Source organism: Oryzias melastigma, linkage group LG5 (genome assembly GCF_002922805.2).
Source record: "Oryzias melastigma strain HK-1 linkage group LG5, ASM292280v2, whole genome shotgun sequence".
NCBI classification, from domain to species: Eukaryota; Metazoa; Chordata; class Actinopteri; order Beloniformes; family Adrianichthyidae; genus Oryzias; species Oryzias melastigma.
The window spans coordinates 24,246,007-24,265,467 of NC_050516.1; the positions used below are offsets into that span (position 1 = coordinate 24,246,007).

At 35.1% G+C, this 19,461-nt stretch overlaps 3 protein-coding genes across 5 annotated transcripts in view; 2 read left to right on the forward strand and 1 right to left on the reverse strand.

Annotated features, from left to right (window-relative positions):
• bloc1s1 (biogenesis of lysosomal organelles complex-1, subunit 1) overlaps positions 1–924 on the reverse strand; it is a 2,452-nt gene extending 1,528 nt beyond the window's left edge. Inside the window, exons 1-2 of the mRNA XM_024269898.2 lie at positions 587–924; positions 404–476 (exon numbers count right to left, since the gene is read on the reverse strand). Of these exons, the coding sequence (XP_024125666.1) occupies positions 404–476; positions 587–647 (134 nt within the window). The 5' untranslated portion in view covers positions 648–924. The remainder of the gene's footprint in view (positions 1–403; positions 477–586) is intronic.
• Positions 925–1,183: 259 nt separating this feature from the next.
• itcha (itchy E3 ubiquitin protein ligase a) lies at positions 1,184–13,541 on the forward strand. Of its 3 annotated transcripts, none has more exons than XM_024269894.2 (24): positions 1,184–1,324; positions 2,115–2,252; positions 2,950–3,091; positions 3,282–3,406; positions 3,720–3,851; positions 5,118–5,166; positions 5,276–5,457; positions 5,540–5,789; positions 5,920–6,015; positions 6,133–6,307; positions 6,686–6,755; positions 7,315–7,399; positions 7,500–7,631; positions 8,260–8,332; positions 8,482–8,553; positions 8,653–8,741; positions 8,956–9,115; positions 9,310–9,443; positions 9,594–9,734; positions 9,929–10,049; positions 10,155–10,259; positions 10,882–10,978; positions 11,067–11,139; positions 11,385–13,541. In XM_024269894.2, exons 2-24 carry the CDS (start codon positions 2,228–2,230, stop codon positions 11,482–11,484), a joined length of 2,628 nt encoding a protein of 875 aa, XP_024125662.1. In that variant the 5' UTR covers positions 1,184–1,324; positions 2,115–2,227; the 3' UTR covers positions 11,485–13,541. The 3 variants fall into 3 exon arrangements, with proteins under 3 accessions (XP_024125662.1, XP_024125664.1, XP_024125665.1); XM_024269896.2 differs by having other exon boundaries at positions 5,276–5,442; XM_024269897.2 differs by having other exon boundaries at positions 5,276–5,418.
• Positions 13,542–14,499: 958 nt separating this feature from the next.
• pxmp4 (peroxisomal membrane protein 4) lies at positions 14,500–18,908 on the forward strand. Its single transcript, XM_024271233.2, has 4 exons — positions 14,500–14,667; positions 14,883–14,945; positions 16,821–17,019; positions 17,112–18,908. Exons 1-4 carry the CDS (start codon positions 14,555–14,557, stop codon positions 17,379–17,381), a joined length of 645 nt encoding a protein of 214 aa, XP_024127001.1. The 5' UTR covers positions 14,500–14,554; the 3' UTR covers positions 17,382–18,908.
• Positions 18,909–19,461: the final 553 nt, after the last annotated feature.

Below are 19,461 nucleotides of genomic sequence, written 5' to 3' on the forward strand. Positions count from 1 at the left end.
AAATAGTTTAGAACAATGTTAAAGAGGTGCCAATAAAGACATGGAGCACTAAAATGTGAGTAACAGAGGTTTTGTAATTCTTTAAGGCTCAAATAACCACTGGATACACTTATTTGTAAACACATACAGAAATAAATGTAAAAAAGAAATGTTTTAAACAGTAAAGTAACACAAAAGGGGCGTGGCTTCAAAACTTAGTACAGTATTTCAGACTTAAATAAGGGTGTCGGGGGTAATAACTAATTATATATATACATATATATATATATACATATATATATATATATTATTACATAACTGAAACATTTTTTAGCATTACGATTTTTTAATAAGTTATAAAATTCCCTCAGTGACACGAATAACACAGTACGTTCACAAGCCAATCTTTTTATCATTTTCGTACCCAACATTCAAATGGTCCACCAGCGCTTCGGTCAGACATGTGGCTGCAGCGATGGCTTCTCGTCTTCGCCTCTCTGTGCAGGAAAACCCAATATTTATTACGTGAACTGCAGCAACCCTCATGGGTCAGCTTTGTTTTTAGCATCTGCTAGCATTATGCTAACATAGGTTAGCTCTCGCTTACCTTGTAGTTCTTTCCGCTCATTCTGCTTCACCTGGTGTTCTTTTAGTAGACGGGACAACATTTTACTTAAATAATGTTATTCTTTACAAATTGTTTGACTAACAAATATATTACGTTTCAAATGTCCATATTGTTAAATGTCTTCAAATGATTTAAGCTGTCACGAGCTATAGATAGTGAACGTCGGTCAGATGGGGGCGTGTCCTCAAAAAATATCGAATGAAATTTTCCCTTTTTAAAATTTAACTTAACATTTACACGAATAAGCATAACCGAGAACAATTTGATACTATTTTTAAAGAACAATGCAGTCTTTTTTCGTATTTCTTTATCAAAGTAAATGTATTGTGTCATGCGATTCACGCTTAGCAAAACTCTTCAAAATAAAAGTGTAATCGTACAAACAGTAATGATAAAAGTAACAACATGATCAAAATTACAGCACAATAAATGGCATATCAAAAATATTCTTAAAATATAAGAACATTTTCATTGATTGCGATGTTTTTATCCTGTATACAAATGAATAAATCACGTAGTTTACGGTTTTGTTTTGTTTTTTCAATCTGACAATTTTACTGTGAAAATAATCTCCCGGAAGAACTTGTTCGCTATCTACTACTATGTAGAAGCCGTTGAAAACACAGGTCTATCTTTATAGCTAATGTATAATTCTTAACCCAATTGATACAGCTAAAACATAAAACTGGTTCGACTTTTATCGTTCTTTCTAAGCAGGTATGGTCGTTTTATTGTTTTAATTACACAGATAGTCGAAAAAAAGATGCGAATTCTATTAGCAATAATATCGTCTAGTCAGACCTTGTTAGCTTACTTTCATCAACAATTTTGAATGTTTTGGTTGTTTTACAACCACTCATATTTAGGAAGAAAAAGGATTAGAGTTTTATCTTTAGGAGTAGTTATCATTTTAACGTCTGTGTCTTACCCAGTACCTCAATGAAGGCCATGTCTAACCCTGCTTATCTAGAGCACGTTTCCTGCTGTCACTACATGGGCATTTTTAAGCACATGGAACCTGTTACAACTACATTTTACTGATCAAAAGTTTTGAATAATATCAGCCAAAGTTATTAAGTAAAATAACCCATACATGAATTTATTGTGGGTGTTTTCTTAAGCTGCATAATTGTGATTAAACATATCATATGCACAGTCTAAACTACTATCTATTGCCTAATAATTTTAGATTTTGGGAATAGGACAGTTTGGATGGGGATTTACTATAATGGAAGGTCCTAGAAGGTTTCTAGAAATAACCCAGATTAAGGGATGTCACTGGGTAACCTGTTGGTGCTTTGAAAGGGTTAGTGCTCTATGGATATAAATAGACGTTCCTTTTTGGCCAGACATTGTAGCTAATGTTGTCATTTGACAAGAACAGTAGAAAAAATACCTGAAGTACGGTAAAGGTATTTGTCTAAGAATATTTGCAGCAGATGCCCTTTCTTCTATTTTTAAACTTGTTGAGGGTTTTGCATGTAAAGCTGTTTATGTTGTCTTGCAGGGAACCTGAATGTCCCGGCTTTGTTTACATTTAATGTGATTGAACATTTAATGTGATTGATGGCAGTTTTCTAACCTGAAGCTAACTAAAGAGTCTAGTGTTATGGACCAGCTATGAGGGCCCAATTGCAAGTCACAAGTAAGTGTTTTTTGTTTTTATTTCTGCCTATTAAAATTTTGATCAATCAATGTATAACAAATGTATAACAATTTTTAAAAGATGCATTAAAACCTGTTAAAGCTTTTTGGATACCAGTAATCATTTTTAACTTGGCCATATGGACTTTATGAATGAATGGGAATATGTTGCTAAGTCTTTGCTGTTATTTTGCACTCAAAGATGTTTTAATTTAATTACACTTGTAATAAATATTTTACAAATACTTTACAAATGTTAATACATTTTAAGCAATATTAATATTCACATTAAAATGTATAAAAACAGAACACAATTGTGATACTGTCTTCCAAATGTTATAGAAAAAATAAATAAATGTTTGCTTAAATGTTTGGAGGAAGCACTTGTTATTTACCTTCTCCTTCAACCTTAAGCTCAACTACTAATATCTATTTAGGTGAAACTTTAAGTGATTTTAAACTTGCAATGGCATGTTTTTAGGGTGGTTAATGGGTGTGCCTTTTCAGACATCCTTAGATGTTCCTAACAATTCTCTGCCATGTTGTTAAAGTCAACTGTTCCAAATTACCTCCACGGGATTTGTCCTTTCTGCTGAAAATTGGGTTAAAAAATCTGAGATATTCTTAGGAGTTATACTTATGGCAGCTGATTGATTTGTATGAAATTGATTCTATTGGTTTTGTTTTTATCGTTCTAGTTCTCTCAGCCAAGCTGAAAGAAAACAAAAAGAACTGGTTCGGTCCCAGTCCGTATGTTGAGGTAACTGTGGATGGCCAGTCAAAGAGGACTGAGAAATGTAATAACACACACAGCCCCAAATGGAAGCAGTCTTTAACAGTGTGAGTACTCTGGTAAACATTGATCCAATAGAGTTGCTGACTTTGCTTAGCGATATGCTTAACACATTAAAAAACACATTTAATTTTAAGCTCAACTCATCAAAAGATTTAAAAAAAATGAACTTTTGGATTTTTGCAATTTTTCTTTAAGTTCTCAAACTATCTTGAAACGTTCTCCACTCTTCTACAGAATCGTGTCTCCAGTCAGCGAGCTGTTCTTCCGTGTTTGGAGTCATCAGACGCTGAAGGCAGACATCCTGCTGGGGATGGCTACTCTGGACATCTGCCAGATCCTTAAGGCTAATGACTTTAAACGTGAGCTAACATTAATATTTTACTTCCAAATAGCATAGTTGATGTTACATTTCTTTTTGTTTGTTGCACTGAAAACAAGCTTTTTTTATTACTATTTTGACTGGTGTTGCAAATTTCCAACCACTAAATCTAGAAGTTACATGATGGGTCAAAACTGCTGTCAATATTTATTTAAAGAGTAAAATTGACTCATCGTTTGTAGTAGTTTGATCCCAGTTTTTTTTACTTATGTTTGTGCACTAGTGCAATAATATAAGCTTTCTTGCTCATTAACAGCGTGTAATAATTGCTGTCCTGTTTGTCCTGTTTTCAGTATGTGAAGTGGTTCAGTCACTGCAGCTTTCCACTGGCAGAAACTCTCTGGATGTAGTTGGTGAGCTCTCCGTTTGCCTGGACGGCATGCAAGTACATCCAGAAGCTCTTGCACAAGCAGAGTCAGAGCTAGGTAAGAGATACCGCACAAAAGCAGAGTAAAAAATACACAAATCTAATTGCACTAAAACACTTTAGTATAGAATCTACTCATAGGGTGACACTGTTTCTCCAAGGTTTTTCCAATTGTTGTAGGAATGCACTTTTTAGTGTGAAAGTTATGTTTTAATCCTTCTAACTATTTTTTTGACAACCATCAAAGGGATATGAAAATGTAAAAAAAAATAGCTTGGTTAGTATGTTAGTCTTATCTGATTGGTTGTTTTTGTTATTATGTGATTTATTATTGCTGAACTGAAACATGACTAAGCAAAAAATAAATACTTTATTACCCTGGAAACAGAGCAAGTTTACGTAGAAATGACAACATACTTTGGCATGGTGGTGTACATTCAAACTTAGTCAACACCATCTAAATATTTAGTGAGCATTTCACTGAATTAAATGTAAAATTTAAAGTCCCACTAATCATTTTTGATCTATTGTAGAAAGCATTCCCAGTGTTTTTTTATTTATTTATTTTGATTATGTTGTTTTAGCCCCCCCAAAAAAGACTTCATCAAGATTTTTTGCAGAGCAGCAGTAGTTTATGAGAAATTTGCCTCTGAGTTGTGGGCGGGACTGTTGGTGCAGAATGAGTCTGCCCCCACTTCCTGTCATTCATTTATTAATGCCCCGACCTAACATTAGTGGTGCAACAAAAATGGCGAGCTATATTGGTGCTATAAAGCCAAACAGTTTTGATCTAGATGCTTGCTCGGACAAGGAAGACAAAGATGAACATGGATTTATTTGTCTACAAGTGAATGCATCAGAATGGAGTGGAGCAAAGGAGCTTGTTGTTCTAATTTTCTATGTCACACCTACAAGCTTTTTCCAACTGCATTTTTTCGTCTGCTCCTGATTCCCTATAGTTTGAATAAAAAAACCTCAGAGTTGTTATTGTGAGCTGATTTTTTTTTAAAACATTGTCTTCCATCTTAAGAAAAATCCCAGACGAACCTGTTAAAAACACCAAAAACATTTCGTTGCTGTAATTTCATATCTGAGCCACCAGAGGGCACTAACAGTTTGTCTTGTAGTTGTAATCAGTTTAGCAACAAATGTATTTATCATTGTAATGACAAGAATCTTATTGTGTTGTATCTGTAATTTATATGTACTGGATGAAAGACGGTCTATTTACATTTAATTAAATAATCGCCGTTAGTATTAGGCTGTAGTATAGCAACACACGATTTTACATAAGTTATGTCATGTTTTTTTTATTTTATTCCAGCTTCTCTTCCAAATGGAACCTCAAGACAAAATGGCAACACAATCAACAGGTCTAACTGACTTTTAGTAAAATACAGTCGTCCAACTTTTTTATTTATGAGTTTTTCCTCATTTTGTTTTGAAAAAGACTCCATGACTTTTTACTATTTCTGTGTTTAGATCGAGCAGGGACTCATCTCCGTCCAGTGACTCAGACGACTGGGTCATTGTATCGAATGATCATACAGCAAACGGCACAGATTCTCTTTCCACCACCTCTCGGCCTCCACCGTCCATGCCTCACAGATCTGCTGCTTCAGCATGTAATACCAGCATGAAAACTTATAGTAGCTCCTTTATAGGTTTCATTGTAGTAAAGACTTATAGCTTTCTCTAAATTTTGTTTCTAGAATTGCTCATTTAAACTAAGATATGTCTCTCCAGCCTCTTCTAGTAATTCCTCCCCTAGTGAGCTGGGTGAAGCCCCGGCCTCTGATGGATTCTCTCAGACAGTCCCGAGTCAGGAGGAGTCAGGTGGAGGAGCCGGTACCACAGTTTCCTCGCAGAGAGCAAACCCCCGACCACAGAATACAGCCACAAACCCCAGCCCCAAACCAGGCGCTGCCACCACAACAGCTTCAACCGCGGCAACTCCTGCAACCAGCTCAGTCAACAATTGCCCCTTACCACCAGGGTAAAGAGCAACTTCTTATCAACTCTCATGTTTTCTCTTAGCAAATCCAAATCTGATTAGATAGGTTTATGTATAAATCCTATATGTGATGATTTCAGGAAAAAGTTTTCTAATAACATTGACATTTCAGATGGGAGCAAAGAGTGGACCAGAATGGAAGAGTGTATTATGTGGATCACATTGAAAAAAGGACGACTTGGGATCGACCAGAGCCTCTGCCCTCCGGGTACGAAGAAAATTACGCAACATATTAGTAAATGTTTTATAGCGCCTTTATACACGTTACAGTTTTCAAAGTACAAATTAGTCTAGCCTAACGCCACATTCTTATTATTTAATTTAGTTGGGAGAGAAGAGTGGACCCGATGGGTCGAGTATATTACGTTGACCACATAACACGAACGACGACGTGGCAACGACCCACTCAGGAGTCAGTGCGCAACTATGAAGAGTGGCAGCATCAACGCAGCCAGCTCCAGGGAGCCATGCAGCAGTTCAACCAGAGGTTCATCTATGGGGTGAGGACGGCCTTTTACAGATGAAGATGCAGATGTTTGTCATGACCTTCTCAAAAAGCTGAAGGGTGACACGACATGATGGGCAAAAATCTTTCTGCAGGTCAACAGTCAAAACATGCTAAAGTAAAATTTAGACTTAAACTTGTCTGTTAAAAAAAATCATCAGCAATTCATACAGAAAGAGTTTTCCACTTGCAGGAAAATATTTTCTTTAAGCTGATTTTGAGCACAATGGACTATCTGGTCAGGTTTACTTTTATTACTCTTGGTTTGGTAAAACTTTTGTCAAATATGCTAGAACCTAGTTGTGATTGTATACACTAAGTGGTTTTTTTTATTTTTTTTATTTAATATTATTCTATTTTGCTTCTGTTTCAGCTCCAAGACCAGCTGGCAGCCATAGCCAATAAAGAGTTTGACCCATTGGGACCTCTGCCACATGGCTGGGGTAAATATCAAAGAAACACAACTATATAAATAAATCTACTACTGCTGTGAATCGATTAAAAAAACATTTAACCAATTAATCGCAAACTTGGAAAAAAATTAATTGCGATTAATCGCAATAACTTTTTTTATTACAGTATTTGGCGACCACGTATTATCTGCGAATATATAAAATCGAACACAAAACCGTAAATTTAGAACATTTTTTTTACTTAAGGCTGTCAATCGCTAAAAAAATTAGATTAATCAAACTTTTGTGTTGTGATTAATCACTTTTAGTTGCAATGTTTTACTAGGTCAATTTTATGACAATATACAGCTTTTGAACAAAAACATGCAGTGAAAGTCGAAATCGGTGAAGCAAAGTGAAGGACTGCTGCTCCTCAAGGCGTAATTAAATTGAGTTAATGAATATTAACACATTAATTCTGAGCGATTAATCGCATGCATTAAAGCGTTAATGTTCGTCTTTTGTAGTACTTTGGATCTGATGTGGATATATATATATATATATATATATATATATATATATTAAAAATGTATTTACATCTCTGTTCCAGAGAAGAGAACAGACACCAATGGTAGAATGTATTTTGTTCATCACCCAACTCGCACCACACAGTGGGAGGACCCAAGGAGGCAAGGGTGAGAGCAGGCTATCTTTTGTGTCTTTTTTTGGCATCTGAGGAGATTTCATTGTACATCTTCTGTTAGTTCATAGTTATTCTTGATTTTCTGTATTCAGACTGCTGAATGACAAACCCCTGCCAGAGGGTTGGGAGATGAGGTTCACTGTGGACGGGATTCCTTACTTTGTGGATCACAATCGCAGGACCACGACGTACATCGACCCTCGCACAGGGAAATCCTCGTCACTGTAAGGTTTTTGTGCAGGAGTGGAAATCCTGATCAACAGAATGTTGTTCAGACAGTTTCCATTCAGGAAAAACTGAGTTGGTCTGAAATAGATTCATAAGTTTTAGGCTCCTCACAGCTTTAATTCAATTTATAATGTCATGCAAATTAATTAACCATCCATTTATTTTTCACATTTTCATTAAAACAAGCAGTGTCAACTTATCGAAGATGGAAAGCTAAGAGGAAAGCTTTTTTTTTCAAAAAAATTGCCTTAAAGGACAAAGTTCATTCATTTTATTTAAAATTTGGCATTTTTAGTTTTTTTTTTTACAATAAAAAATGTTCATTTATCAATGTCCAATCTAATTTTGAAAAAAAATCCTAGACATAAAGGGATTTATGTATTCAAATATGTGGGGAAATATACAGGCTTTTATAGTGTGTCTAATTTTTTCACACGACTGTAAATATTTAATTTAAAAATCCCCCCAAAAATATAACTGAATTAAATATTACCACTTCAAAAGTCACTCTCCTAGTTTTAATTTGCAATAGTTTATTCAAGCAATAGGAATTCTTTTCATTCTTAGCAATGTATTGATTATTTGATATTGATTGGTTTGTTTTTTCCTGTTTGATTTCCCCAGAGAGAATGGACCTCAGATAACTTATGTCAGGGACTTCAAAGCCAAAGTGCAATATTTCAGATTCTGGTGTCAGGTATGAACTAGTTTATATAACCCTCAGGGTTTATTTATTTGTGTTTTCTCATAAAGTATCATTCTTATGAAGTACAGGAAAATATTAGTTTAATAAAATGTATGAATTCAGCTAAAATCTGACTAATATTTATTTTATTTTTCTTATAGCAATTATCAATGCCGCAGCACATTAAGATTACTGTGTCCAGGAAAACCCTGTTTGAGGATTCATTCCAGCAGGTGAGGAGATGAAGCTCTTGAACCACATTTTTAATGTGATTAATGTCTTGGATCACGAGGTGTGTGTGATTCCTTTACATTATTGCTTTGCTTTAAAAGATTATGAGTTTCCACCCTCAAGATCTAAGGCGGAGGCTGTGGATCATTTTTCCAGGAGAAGAGGGTTTGGACTACGGAGGTGTGGCCAGGTAGTTTGTCATTTTTCATCAACAGTCATGACTAGTTTATTTACTGTTCCCAGTCGGTTTTGGAGGCCACACCCACTACTCACAAAAGCTAAAAAGATCATTTAATACATTTCACTGAATTTTTATTGCTGCTTGACCATTTACGTGTTTGGTGTATTGACCAGTTTGTCTGCTTGTACTAAACTTTGCTGTGTCCTTGCTGCGTTGCTCCCAGGGAATGGTTCTTCTTACTTTCCCATGAAGTTCTAAACCCCATGTACTGCTTGTTTGAGTATGCTGGCAAAGATAACTACCGTCTTCAGATCAACCCTGCTTCTTACATCAACCCCGATCATCTCAAATACTTCAAGTTCATCGGAAGATTCATTGCTATGGTACCTAAAATCTGTATTTCTAAATCAAATTTGACAGTGATGAGGTTCAGTCTGCGGGTTTTTATTGAAATTGAAAAAATATATATCATTATTCCGTTAAAATATTTTAAATATAGCACACAATTACAACATTTTTTTCCTTTAACATTGTATGAAAAGATTGTTTAATTAAGTGTGCTGTCTGCCTTCCTCAGGCTTTGTTCCACGGGAAATTCATCGACACGGGTTTCTCGTTGCCCTTCTACAAGCGGATTCTGAACAAACCTCTGACTCTGAAAGACTTGGAGTCCATCGATCCCGAGTTTTATAATTCACTGATCTGGATCAAGTAGGTATCATATAAACGCACAAAGAAATGCGTTGGTTTCTAATAAAAAAGATCTGACCAAGTGTTCAACTACAGACATTAAAAACATTTCAAATTGTCTGTTGTTTTGTTTGGTTTTCGAATGGACACTGTCTGTGTTTTGCCTTTTAGAGACAACAATATAGAGGAATGTGGCCTTGAGATGTTTTTCTCAGTTGACAAGGAGATCCTGGGTGAAGTCACAACTCATGAGCTGAAGCCGGATGGAGGGAACATTCAAGTAACAGAGGAGAACAAAGAGGAATATATCAGGTATTTCTGTTTTTTTTTAATCCATTCATTTTCTTAACCTGGTATATTTTAAACTCATATAAAAGAAGCTATTGAAGCATACACATTTAAATCTCTCTGGGTGTTTCATCAAAGTTAAATTAATTTAGCAAAAACGCATCACTTTTCTGAGTAATGAGGCCCCATTTTAATTTGATGTCACTTTTTGAATGCAGGCTGGTAGCAGAGTGGAGGCTGTCCAGAGGAGTGGAGGAGCAGACACAGGCCTTTTTTGAGGGCTTCAATGAAGTTCTTCCTCAGCAGTACCTCCAGTACTTTGATGCCAAGGAATTGGAGGTATAGAATTTACAAATTTTAATGCTTTAGGTCAATATATGGGGACAAAAAAGACTGTTGTATGTGATGTGTTTGTCATTTCAAACCCTTCTTTCTATTCCGTAGGTGATGCTTTGTGGGATGCAGGAGATAGATCTGGCTGACTGGCAAAGAAACACAATCTATAGACATTATGCCCGAAACAGCAAACAAATCATGTGGTTCTGGCAGGTTTGTATAAGATCAATACATTTATTCAAAAAGTGATACTGTTAAAAGAACCACACAACCAAAATTTTTAATCCTGAAAAAAAGATTCAGGTGAATTTATGATTTGTCATTTTTAAGTGCACGTTAAATGAGCAAGTAATCTGCTATAACTTCCCCTCTTGACTTTCTCCTTTATGTCAAAGGATGTAAAAGTTGTAAATAATGAATGAACTGAATTAAATTAATGTGTTTTTATTTTTTTATGTTAGTGTCACAATTTAACAATATTTATTTATTTCTTTTCTTAAGAGACAATTTTACTTTTGGTTTAAAGCTGATCATCCATTACTGTATAGGGGTATAACAGTTAAAAATTGGCCCTTTTTTCTTATTAAATCTTAGAATAAAGTATTTATTTAACAGTTTTCATACAGTTTTATCTCGTCTGTGTCTATCATTTTACTTAATTTTATTCAAAGCCACTTAAAAATTCAGTTTTGTTCTCCAAATAAGTGAAATACAGACAGCATCCTGCTTAAATCCTAAAAAGCTTCGGGGGTTACTTTTTTTTTTGTATTTTTGTTTATGTTGACCTCAGATAATCCTGACTCTCTGATGTTAATATTGAGGTATCTGTTTGCAGTTTGTGAAGGAAATGGACAATGAAAAAAGGATGAGACTCCTGCAGTTTGTAACAGGAACCTGTCGCCTTCCGATGGGTGGATTTGGGGACTTGATGGGTCTGTAGAATGAACAGACATGCATGTTTCACTATAGTTGGTGATAAAATCAATTTTTCTAATGTGTTTTGCTGTCTTAATGTTATAGGAAGCAATGGCCCACAGAAGTTTTGCATTGAGAAAGTAGGCAAAGAAAACTGGCTTCCACGAAGCCACACTTGGTAAGACTCGCTTTTCTTTTCAGATGTTTGACATAATGTCTGCTTAAAGCTGATGTCCAGCAGAAAAGCTCCCCAATGTGCATATCTACTCTTTTTCGTGTGATGTGACTCAATATATTGCATTTTATGTTAAAAGCTGTTGCAGCAAACATATTTGAAAAAACATTATTTGACTTTTCTGGTAAATAAAATTACATGTGAGTCACTATTTTCACTTATGTTGTTTCTCTCTTGCTTTTGTTCAGCTTTAATCGTCTGGACCTCCCTCCCTATAAGAGCTACGAGCAGCTCAAGGAGAAACTCATGTTTGCCATAGAGGAGACGGAAGGATTTGGGCAGGAGTAATGCAACGAACTAGATGGAACACAGCAGTAGTGAGCTTAGTTTTATAGAAAGAATTAAAGGCACTTTGCAATTATTTGTTCCAGGCAGCAGGGAAATGCCTAGAAATCTGATTAATCTTGTTGGTTTTTTTTTTCTTTCTCCTTTTTTTGTAGCATTTCTATTAAAATTATGGTGTTCCTTTTTTTTTTTTAATACTCAAGCAGGGCGTGAATCCTTCCACACCGTTTGACCTTCCACCTGTATGGTCTGTTCCAGCCATAATCTGCTTGCTCACCTTCGTCATTACTTCAAGTCTGCACTTGCCATATGTTCTGCGAGTGCAGTTTCTACACGTGTGCAGGCTTTTTTCTTTCTTTTTTTTTCTGCAATAGTCATTTCTCAAGTTCTGCCAAGTCACTTCTGTGCACCAAAACATTGGGCAAACAAAGACTCTTGCAGTGGATTTTAAATGTGAAGGTTGAAATCTGAGGGGAATGTTGGTTCTGTGTGACTTTAGGTTGCACATGTGCAAGTTTATCAATGACTGTCATAAACAGGGTCCTACTCACTCAAACTCTTATTTTGGCAGGTTTGTATTTTTTAGATATAATTAAGGTAAGCTATGAGACTAGTTTACACACGTTTTTGTGAAAAGTAACATTTGCGCTGATTGTATTGAAGGGACACTTTTTCATGTGCAATAGTTTTTGAAGACTTTTCATCAACGAGAGAGTGAAAGAATCTTTACATTGATCCATTGGTTTTTGTCAATTTTAAGTAAGATTTAGTGTTTACCTTTAATTCAGACTTTTCTCGTAAAGTCTATCTTATCTAGTGCACTTGGTGTGGCAGCTTTGGTTTGAATTAACTCGATAAAAATTGTCTCCACATAAGAGTCGCTGTTGTACACATTATTGATTTTAAATATAAATGCTCAGCTAATTATCAAACAGGAAAACCAAAAAAAAATCATCTAAGGTTTTCCTTAATGACTTTAAGCTGTTATGAATGACATGGAAATACCTGAAAAGATGATGACTTGTTTAACCACCAAATGTTACCACTGAATACTAGTTAGTGCCCTACCAGTAGTTCATTAGTGGTGTAGCAATCAGACAATAACAACTTAAAAATGGACATACAAGATTTAAGTGGGTTTATTTTTGCTTGTTTGGAGCTGCTGGATCTGGCAACATAATTCTAATTAAGATCATGTAAATAATTATAAAACAAATAGAGTACATGTACACCACAAATCCAATAAACCCCAACGTGTTCATTACATTTAAATGTACTTAATTTTTGCAGTTGAGTTTTTGAGAATATTCTTCTTGTATTTAGGATTTAACTTGTAGAAATAAAAATAAAAGTAGAACAAACAAAAGAATAATTTAATTCAAAAGCTCATTTGACTTCAGTCCATTAAATCATTATAAAGTTGGTACACTTGACTAAGCTGGTCATCATCTTTTCTTTAAATTAGAGTCAAACAAAATGTTAACCAAAGGGCAACTCAGAGATGGAATTTTTTAGATAATAATTTAATAGTTTTGTTGTGTTTTAAAATGCTGACTTTGAGTGGAAATCATTGTAAAATAAGCTCTTTTTTCTTCTATTGTCACATTGTAATTCCAATGTTTTGTTTCATATTGTGGCAAAACATTTTTATGAATGCAGTATCCTTTACAAAAAGATCTTATCTTTCACTGTGAGCACAAACAAGTTCTTAGTCGCTTTACTTAAATACTTTATTTTATAAATTCCTTGTATAGTGTTTGCTATTTAGTGAAGCCATCAATGCAGTGAATGGCTTATTAAGACTGGAAAGAAAATAAAATTGAAGCAAATTTAAAAAAGGTAAACCCGAAGTCATTCTGAAATTGGCTTCAGGAAGATGCAAAGCAAAAAGGAAATGTTGAATAATTCATAATTTTTTTTGGAAGTAGTTATTACTCAAGCCTAAGGTGGACATTAATGTCATGTGCTGGAATCAATTTGATGTAAATGCAATGTATTTTGTACCACCTAACTTGAAAATAGAATAAAATAAAATTTTCTCAGTTCTTTTATGTAAAGGATTGTGAATTAATTGTGATTTTTTTTTCTACAATACCCAAACATTTTTGGCATTCTACATTGAAATTATTGGCAAACGGAGTACTTTGTTTTCAAAACTCACACACTTTTCAATGGAGTTAATGCTCACCTGTGTCCAGTGTTTGTTTTTTATGCTCTCACAGATATGGACTCCAGACATAATATAAATATTATTGTGTATCCACTGGTGTGCACAATAAAGCATATATTATCATGGAATAAATTGTGACTGTTTACTGAATGTTTTAACTTTCACTTCTGTGACTGCTAGCCTCATCAACATGCTGTGATCCTTACAGGGTTGATATATATGTGTACAAACATGCAAGCAAACTTTTATATGCCCTGATTTCATTATAAGAGTCACTTATTTATTTTTTGATCAATAGATTAGCAGTGGGTAAACAGTTTTCAGTGTCATGTAACAGAAGTTTAATTTTGAAAGAAATAAAAGTAATAAAATGCTTATTGTGTGGTAATTTATACTTTGGGAAAATATTCTTTTTTTTAAATAATACAAAGTGGTATATTATTCTTGGTGTTTATTTAAAAAAAAGTTATAATGGACTCAATAAAAACATGTACTCAAGTGGTTAACGACTTAAATAAAAAACACACATATATATATTGTTTTGTAATATATTTTCTGCCGTTTTAAACTGTACTTTAGAGGTATAAGTAAAATTAAAATCTGTTAGCTTTGTCTGCCTGAACAAATACTTTAATTTTTACACATTGATATTTTATTTTATTTTTTTATGTTGACTAATTAGTCTAAATCCTTTGGAATGTTGTTAGTAAAGTCAGAATTTGGCCACCAAAACACAGAAAAATTGTACAGCATTTTTTTAATGAAACTATTTTATTTTCATTTATTTTATTTTATTTTATTTCATTTCAAAGCGCAAAGCAGCAGTTAGCTTAATAAAAGCGGAACTCTTACGACTCGCCTACCCGGAACACTTTCTGTGTGACACCTCTTCACAGCCCAATCATGGCAGGTTCTGACTTGGTGAAAACTCTGATGTTTACAATCAATAACCTTCTGCAGCAGGAGAAATACAAAGTCGCTTTGGCAGTTTTAAAGGGATTCAGAAACGGTGCCGTGTGAGTCTGTTCTTCTCCATAATTTTTTTTTTTTTTTTTTTTTTTTTAAAGCGTAGCACTTTAAGTTATTTTGTGAGGCTGAGATAACCCATTTTAAACCAATCGATTTGTCGGTGGCATTCTAACAAAGTTGTGACACAATCCCGAGACGTTTTTCTATACATTTTTGTTGTTTCTTCTTAGGAAACTGACTTTAATCTGTGCTTATCTCTCAGATATGGAGCCAAGATCAGAGCACCGCATGCCCTGGTCATGACATTTCTGTTTCGAGGTGGCAGGTAATAAATTAACCCTTTATCAGCTTCGGCTCCCCGTGTCCCCTCAATGGAAAATATCTCCAAAGCCACTTCCGTTTGAGCATTAATAACAACTTTTGACCGGATTTGGGACTGTTGAAGGAAGTAAATGTGAACGCAAATGTAATTGCCTAACTGTTTTATTAACATAAAGTTAATTTTTTAAATTGCATTTGTTTAAATTAAGCCAATTTCAAATCCTCTGAAGTGGGTCATACATTAAAGTGGAACGTCCTAAATAAATAAATAAGCAAACGAACAAATACGCAAATAATTCATGACATGTGTTGAACAATTACTCAATCAATAGAATATTGTGTTTTGGATTTATGTTTAATTTTAAATGCACTTTTATCCAGATTGATGAGGTACAAAGCAAGTGAACACAACATTCAGAAGAAAAGCATTTACATTTATTTGCCATTAGAAAAAAGTGGATAGATGTAAGCAATTGTAATAATGTTTTTACCATCTGTATCTCTATAACAGCAACATATAAACTATACACATAAAGGCTGCTACATGTATCCCTTCATTGTCTGGAGGTTGAGTCATGGCATCTGGACTTAATCCTCCCTCTTGAAGCGTTTCAGAGCTCATGGTAGTGGCCTCATCAGTCTGAGTTGGGCTGGGTTCAAGCCCCGTGGATCCTGCAGGTGGGCCACCCACATTCCTGCAACTGAATGGCTTACAAAGAAGAGAAACCAGAGTGAAAAGCCTCTCCTCTTGTAATCCCCCCTGGCCCTATCACAGGGTCGTAGGGTGTGGAGTTTTGGTCATTTTTCGGGACAAATGACGGGGCAGCATAGTAAACAGGGGGGAAAGTGTCTGAGGCCTCCTCGTCCTCTGAGGAAAGAACTTCTCTGTCTATATTCTGGAGGATACTATATGGGGTTGAACCCAGCACCACTCAGACGGATGAAACCAGTGGTTTCAGACCTCCTGGGTCTGGCTGTTTGCTTTCACCGGATGCTGTTCTATAGTGAGCTGTGATCACGATTGGATCGGTTGGTGGCGTGGACAGTTCCTCAAAATATATTTCCTCACATATGCATCAAGCCAGTTTTCCACTTCGGTCTCTATTTCTATTTAGGCTTTGAGTTTTATTCATGTTTCATATTTCATTATGTTGGGTGTCATTAAAAGTCTTTGCCTTTGAGATGTGGGCGGGACCATTGCCTTGGAGTAAGCCCGCCCCTACTTCCCGTTATCCATCTGTTTACAAACTTTCCCACTAGCTTACAGCCTCTCACAACCCCAAACTAACATTAAGAGTGCAACAGTTTTGAGGTAGATGTCACTTCAGACCAGGAAAAGACTTTAACGGATCTATTTGTCTGTAAGTGGATGCATCAGAATGAGGCACAGCAGGGAGCTTGTGGCTTACTGTTGTAGCTTCTACAAACCTTTTCACAAATTCACTGATTCACAATGATTTGAATACCCAGAAATGCAATTTTCATATTTCCTCCTTTGTGAGAAAAATGCCACAAAACATGTTAAAAACACCAACTACACAATTTTCTCTGGACTGGGTCTTTATGTCCAGATGCCATGACTCAATGTCATTAAGTTCAAAATATATTTTATGTGTGTTAAGTCACTGGCTGGTTTTAAATCTGCTTTACACAACAGAACGGATAAATCTTAACTTGACTCAACAGCCACACTTAAAATGTCTAAGTCAGGCTTCTGTTGATTTTGAGTTTTAGCAGTTATTCCAGACTTGTCTAACTGCTTGCATATATTTAATTATTTTTATTTTATTTACCCCTTCATATATAATTTATGAATTATTTTCTTTGTTTTTATTATCACTTTTTTATCTAAATTTTGATTTTTTTTTTCTACTTTTAGTTTGAAAGACAAGCTCAGAGCCATCTTGAAAGCCACATACACCCACTCCCGGAATCTGGCCTGTTTTGTGTTCACTTATAAAGGACTTCAAGGCTTACAGCAAAAAATCCAGGGCAAGAGTTTACAGTCTCATGCCTTCCTGGCTGCCTGCATTGGAGGATGGTTGGTGTTTGGAGAAAACAACAACATTAATAGCCAGGTATGATGGACTGCAAACTATAAACCCATTTTCTTTGCTGTATATTGTTTACCCAGATCTAATAACCTTATTTTTGTGACTCAACACTGCAGATCAACATGTACCTGCTGTCCAGAATCCTGTTCGCCTTGTCTCGCCTGGCTGTAGAGAAAGGAGTCATCCCGGCACCAAAACAAGACCCTTTCCCGCTCTTCGCCACGCTGGTTTGGGGCATCGTCTTGTGGTTGTTTGAGTATTACCCTCACACTCTTCAGCCGTCGCTGCAGTCGTCCATGACTTACCTCTACCACGACAGTAACGTGTGGCATGACATCTCAGACTTCCTCGTTTATAATAAGCCAAGGACCGTCTCTCAGAAATAAAGCTTTCAATATAAAGATGTTCTCAGCTGTAATATAGAATGTTTGTAACCAATACTCTAAAATAATGTTGAATGCTGTTTTTTAATTATTTTTAATTTAATTGTTTGCAAAATGTAAATCCTGAATAATAGATTTGTTTTCCTTTTTATCTATTCAGTCTAAAGACCAACCAAGCTTATTTGCAAACCGATCCTTTCTTTGCTGTGTGAATTATCATTATTTTTTGTTCCTATGTTAGTTATATGTTAAAAAATTGCAGCTATGTGTGAAAAATATAATTATCAAATTCCTGAAACATGAGCTACACTGCAAAAACTGTATGTAACAAAAGTAAAAAGACCCTTGTTTCAAGAAAAAAAAAAGTCATTTTCTATGTTATCATCTTATCAAAATGGTTTTTCAATAGCAAAATAATCTTAGTAAAATTGTCTTGGTGACTAGAAGTTATTTTTTTAATGAAAGTTAAAGTCCCATCAGTTGTCACGCACCTAGGTGTGTGAAATGTCCTCTCCTCATTGGACCCGCCCCCCTGGGGGAGTGGTGAGCAGCAGACACAACTGCACACATGGCTCATTTGGTGATTTAACCCCCAATTCAACCCCCTAATGCTAATGTCAAGCAGAGAGGCACTGGGTCCCATTTTTAGAGTGTTTGGTATGTGGATTTGAACTCACACCCTTCCAGTCTCATGGCACACTCTCTACCACTAGGCCACTGAGCTGGTTGTTCTTTTCCTTCCCCATTGCTAGATTTTCTTTGACTTATTTAAAGAAAATTTGCCATTGCGGTAAAAATGTTTGACTTTTCTCTAAGAGGTCTGTTTTTGCAGTGTACCGGTACATGATTGTAGTTATGCTACCATTTAAATCAGATTTTAAAATAACTGTTCAGTTCAAAAGTAGTTGCACAATTTTTGCATACATTTTATTTTACAAATAACTTTTTTGATTTTTGGTCAAGGAAAACCAACATCTTTGGTTTCCTCTTTGTCATATTAGATATAAGCTAGTACATCTCAGATAAATCTAAAAAAGATTACATTTTGCACACTGACCAAAAATTACCTTTACCCTTATTAATATAATAGGCATTGTACAAATCGTCAATTACTGTGTGACACGTGATTAAAAAAAAAAAACTTTTTTTTTTTTTTTTTTTACAAACCAGATTTTAAGTTTGTAACTCCTTAAAGCAGTTGACAAAAATGAGTCACATTCGGAGAAATGGGTTGGAAGGTTGTGAACTCACTCATGCGTGCAAAACATGAACTGGGTTGTCACAGTCTCATTACTTTGTGCCAAGAGGAAAGGTGTGCCAAGTTACCACCTTGTTTAATCAATTTTTCAAGGTTGAATAAAACCTGTGCCAACATGATTTTATACTTGTTGATTTGTTTTTGTTGAATCATTGAACTTGCATTTTCATCCTTTGAAATCTGGTTGTATTTGCTTTGGCTATGAGTGCTGAAAATGTAAAACTGATTTTTAACTATTACTACTGTTTAATTAAAAAAGTATATTTACTCTATTTGTTCTTGTTTAGCATTTATGTCACATATAACTGAAAAAAGATCAACATTTGTGTTTGGTTCATATTTTTTATTTTAAAATACAGTATGTGTGGGATATTTGCTATAAAGTTTTAAAATGAACTTTTATTCCACCTCCCACAAAAACCTGAAAAAAGTCATGATTAGTTTAACTTCCGTTTTACGTCAAAGCGTAAAACTTTGAAAAGATGCCAGCCAGTGACTGGTTTTCTTTGCTGTTTGTCAATCATCCAAACTGTGCTTTTGAACATTACCGTCGTCAGTTTTGTTCGTTTTGCGTGAACAGTCAGGCAGCTGACGTCAGTAAAGTGACAAATGTAAATCAAAGACAGAAAACATGAAATCAATGGAAATGAATCAAGAAATGTGAGAGAATCTAAATAAAAAGAAAAAATGGAGTGTCAAACTTCTGTTATGTGGAGAAATGAGATCTTGCTTAAGATACAAATGTATTCAACTGAAAATTCCAGATGACCTTTTTTAAAGCTGTTTCTGCAACAGAACCATCCTGGATGAATGTTTTTTTTTTAG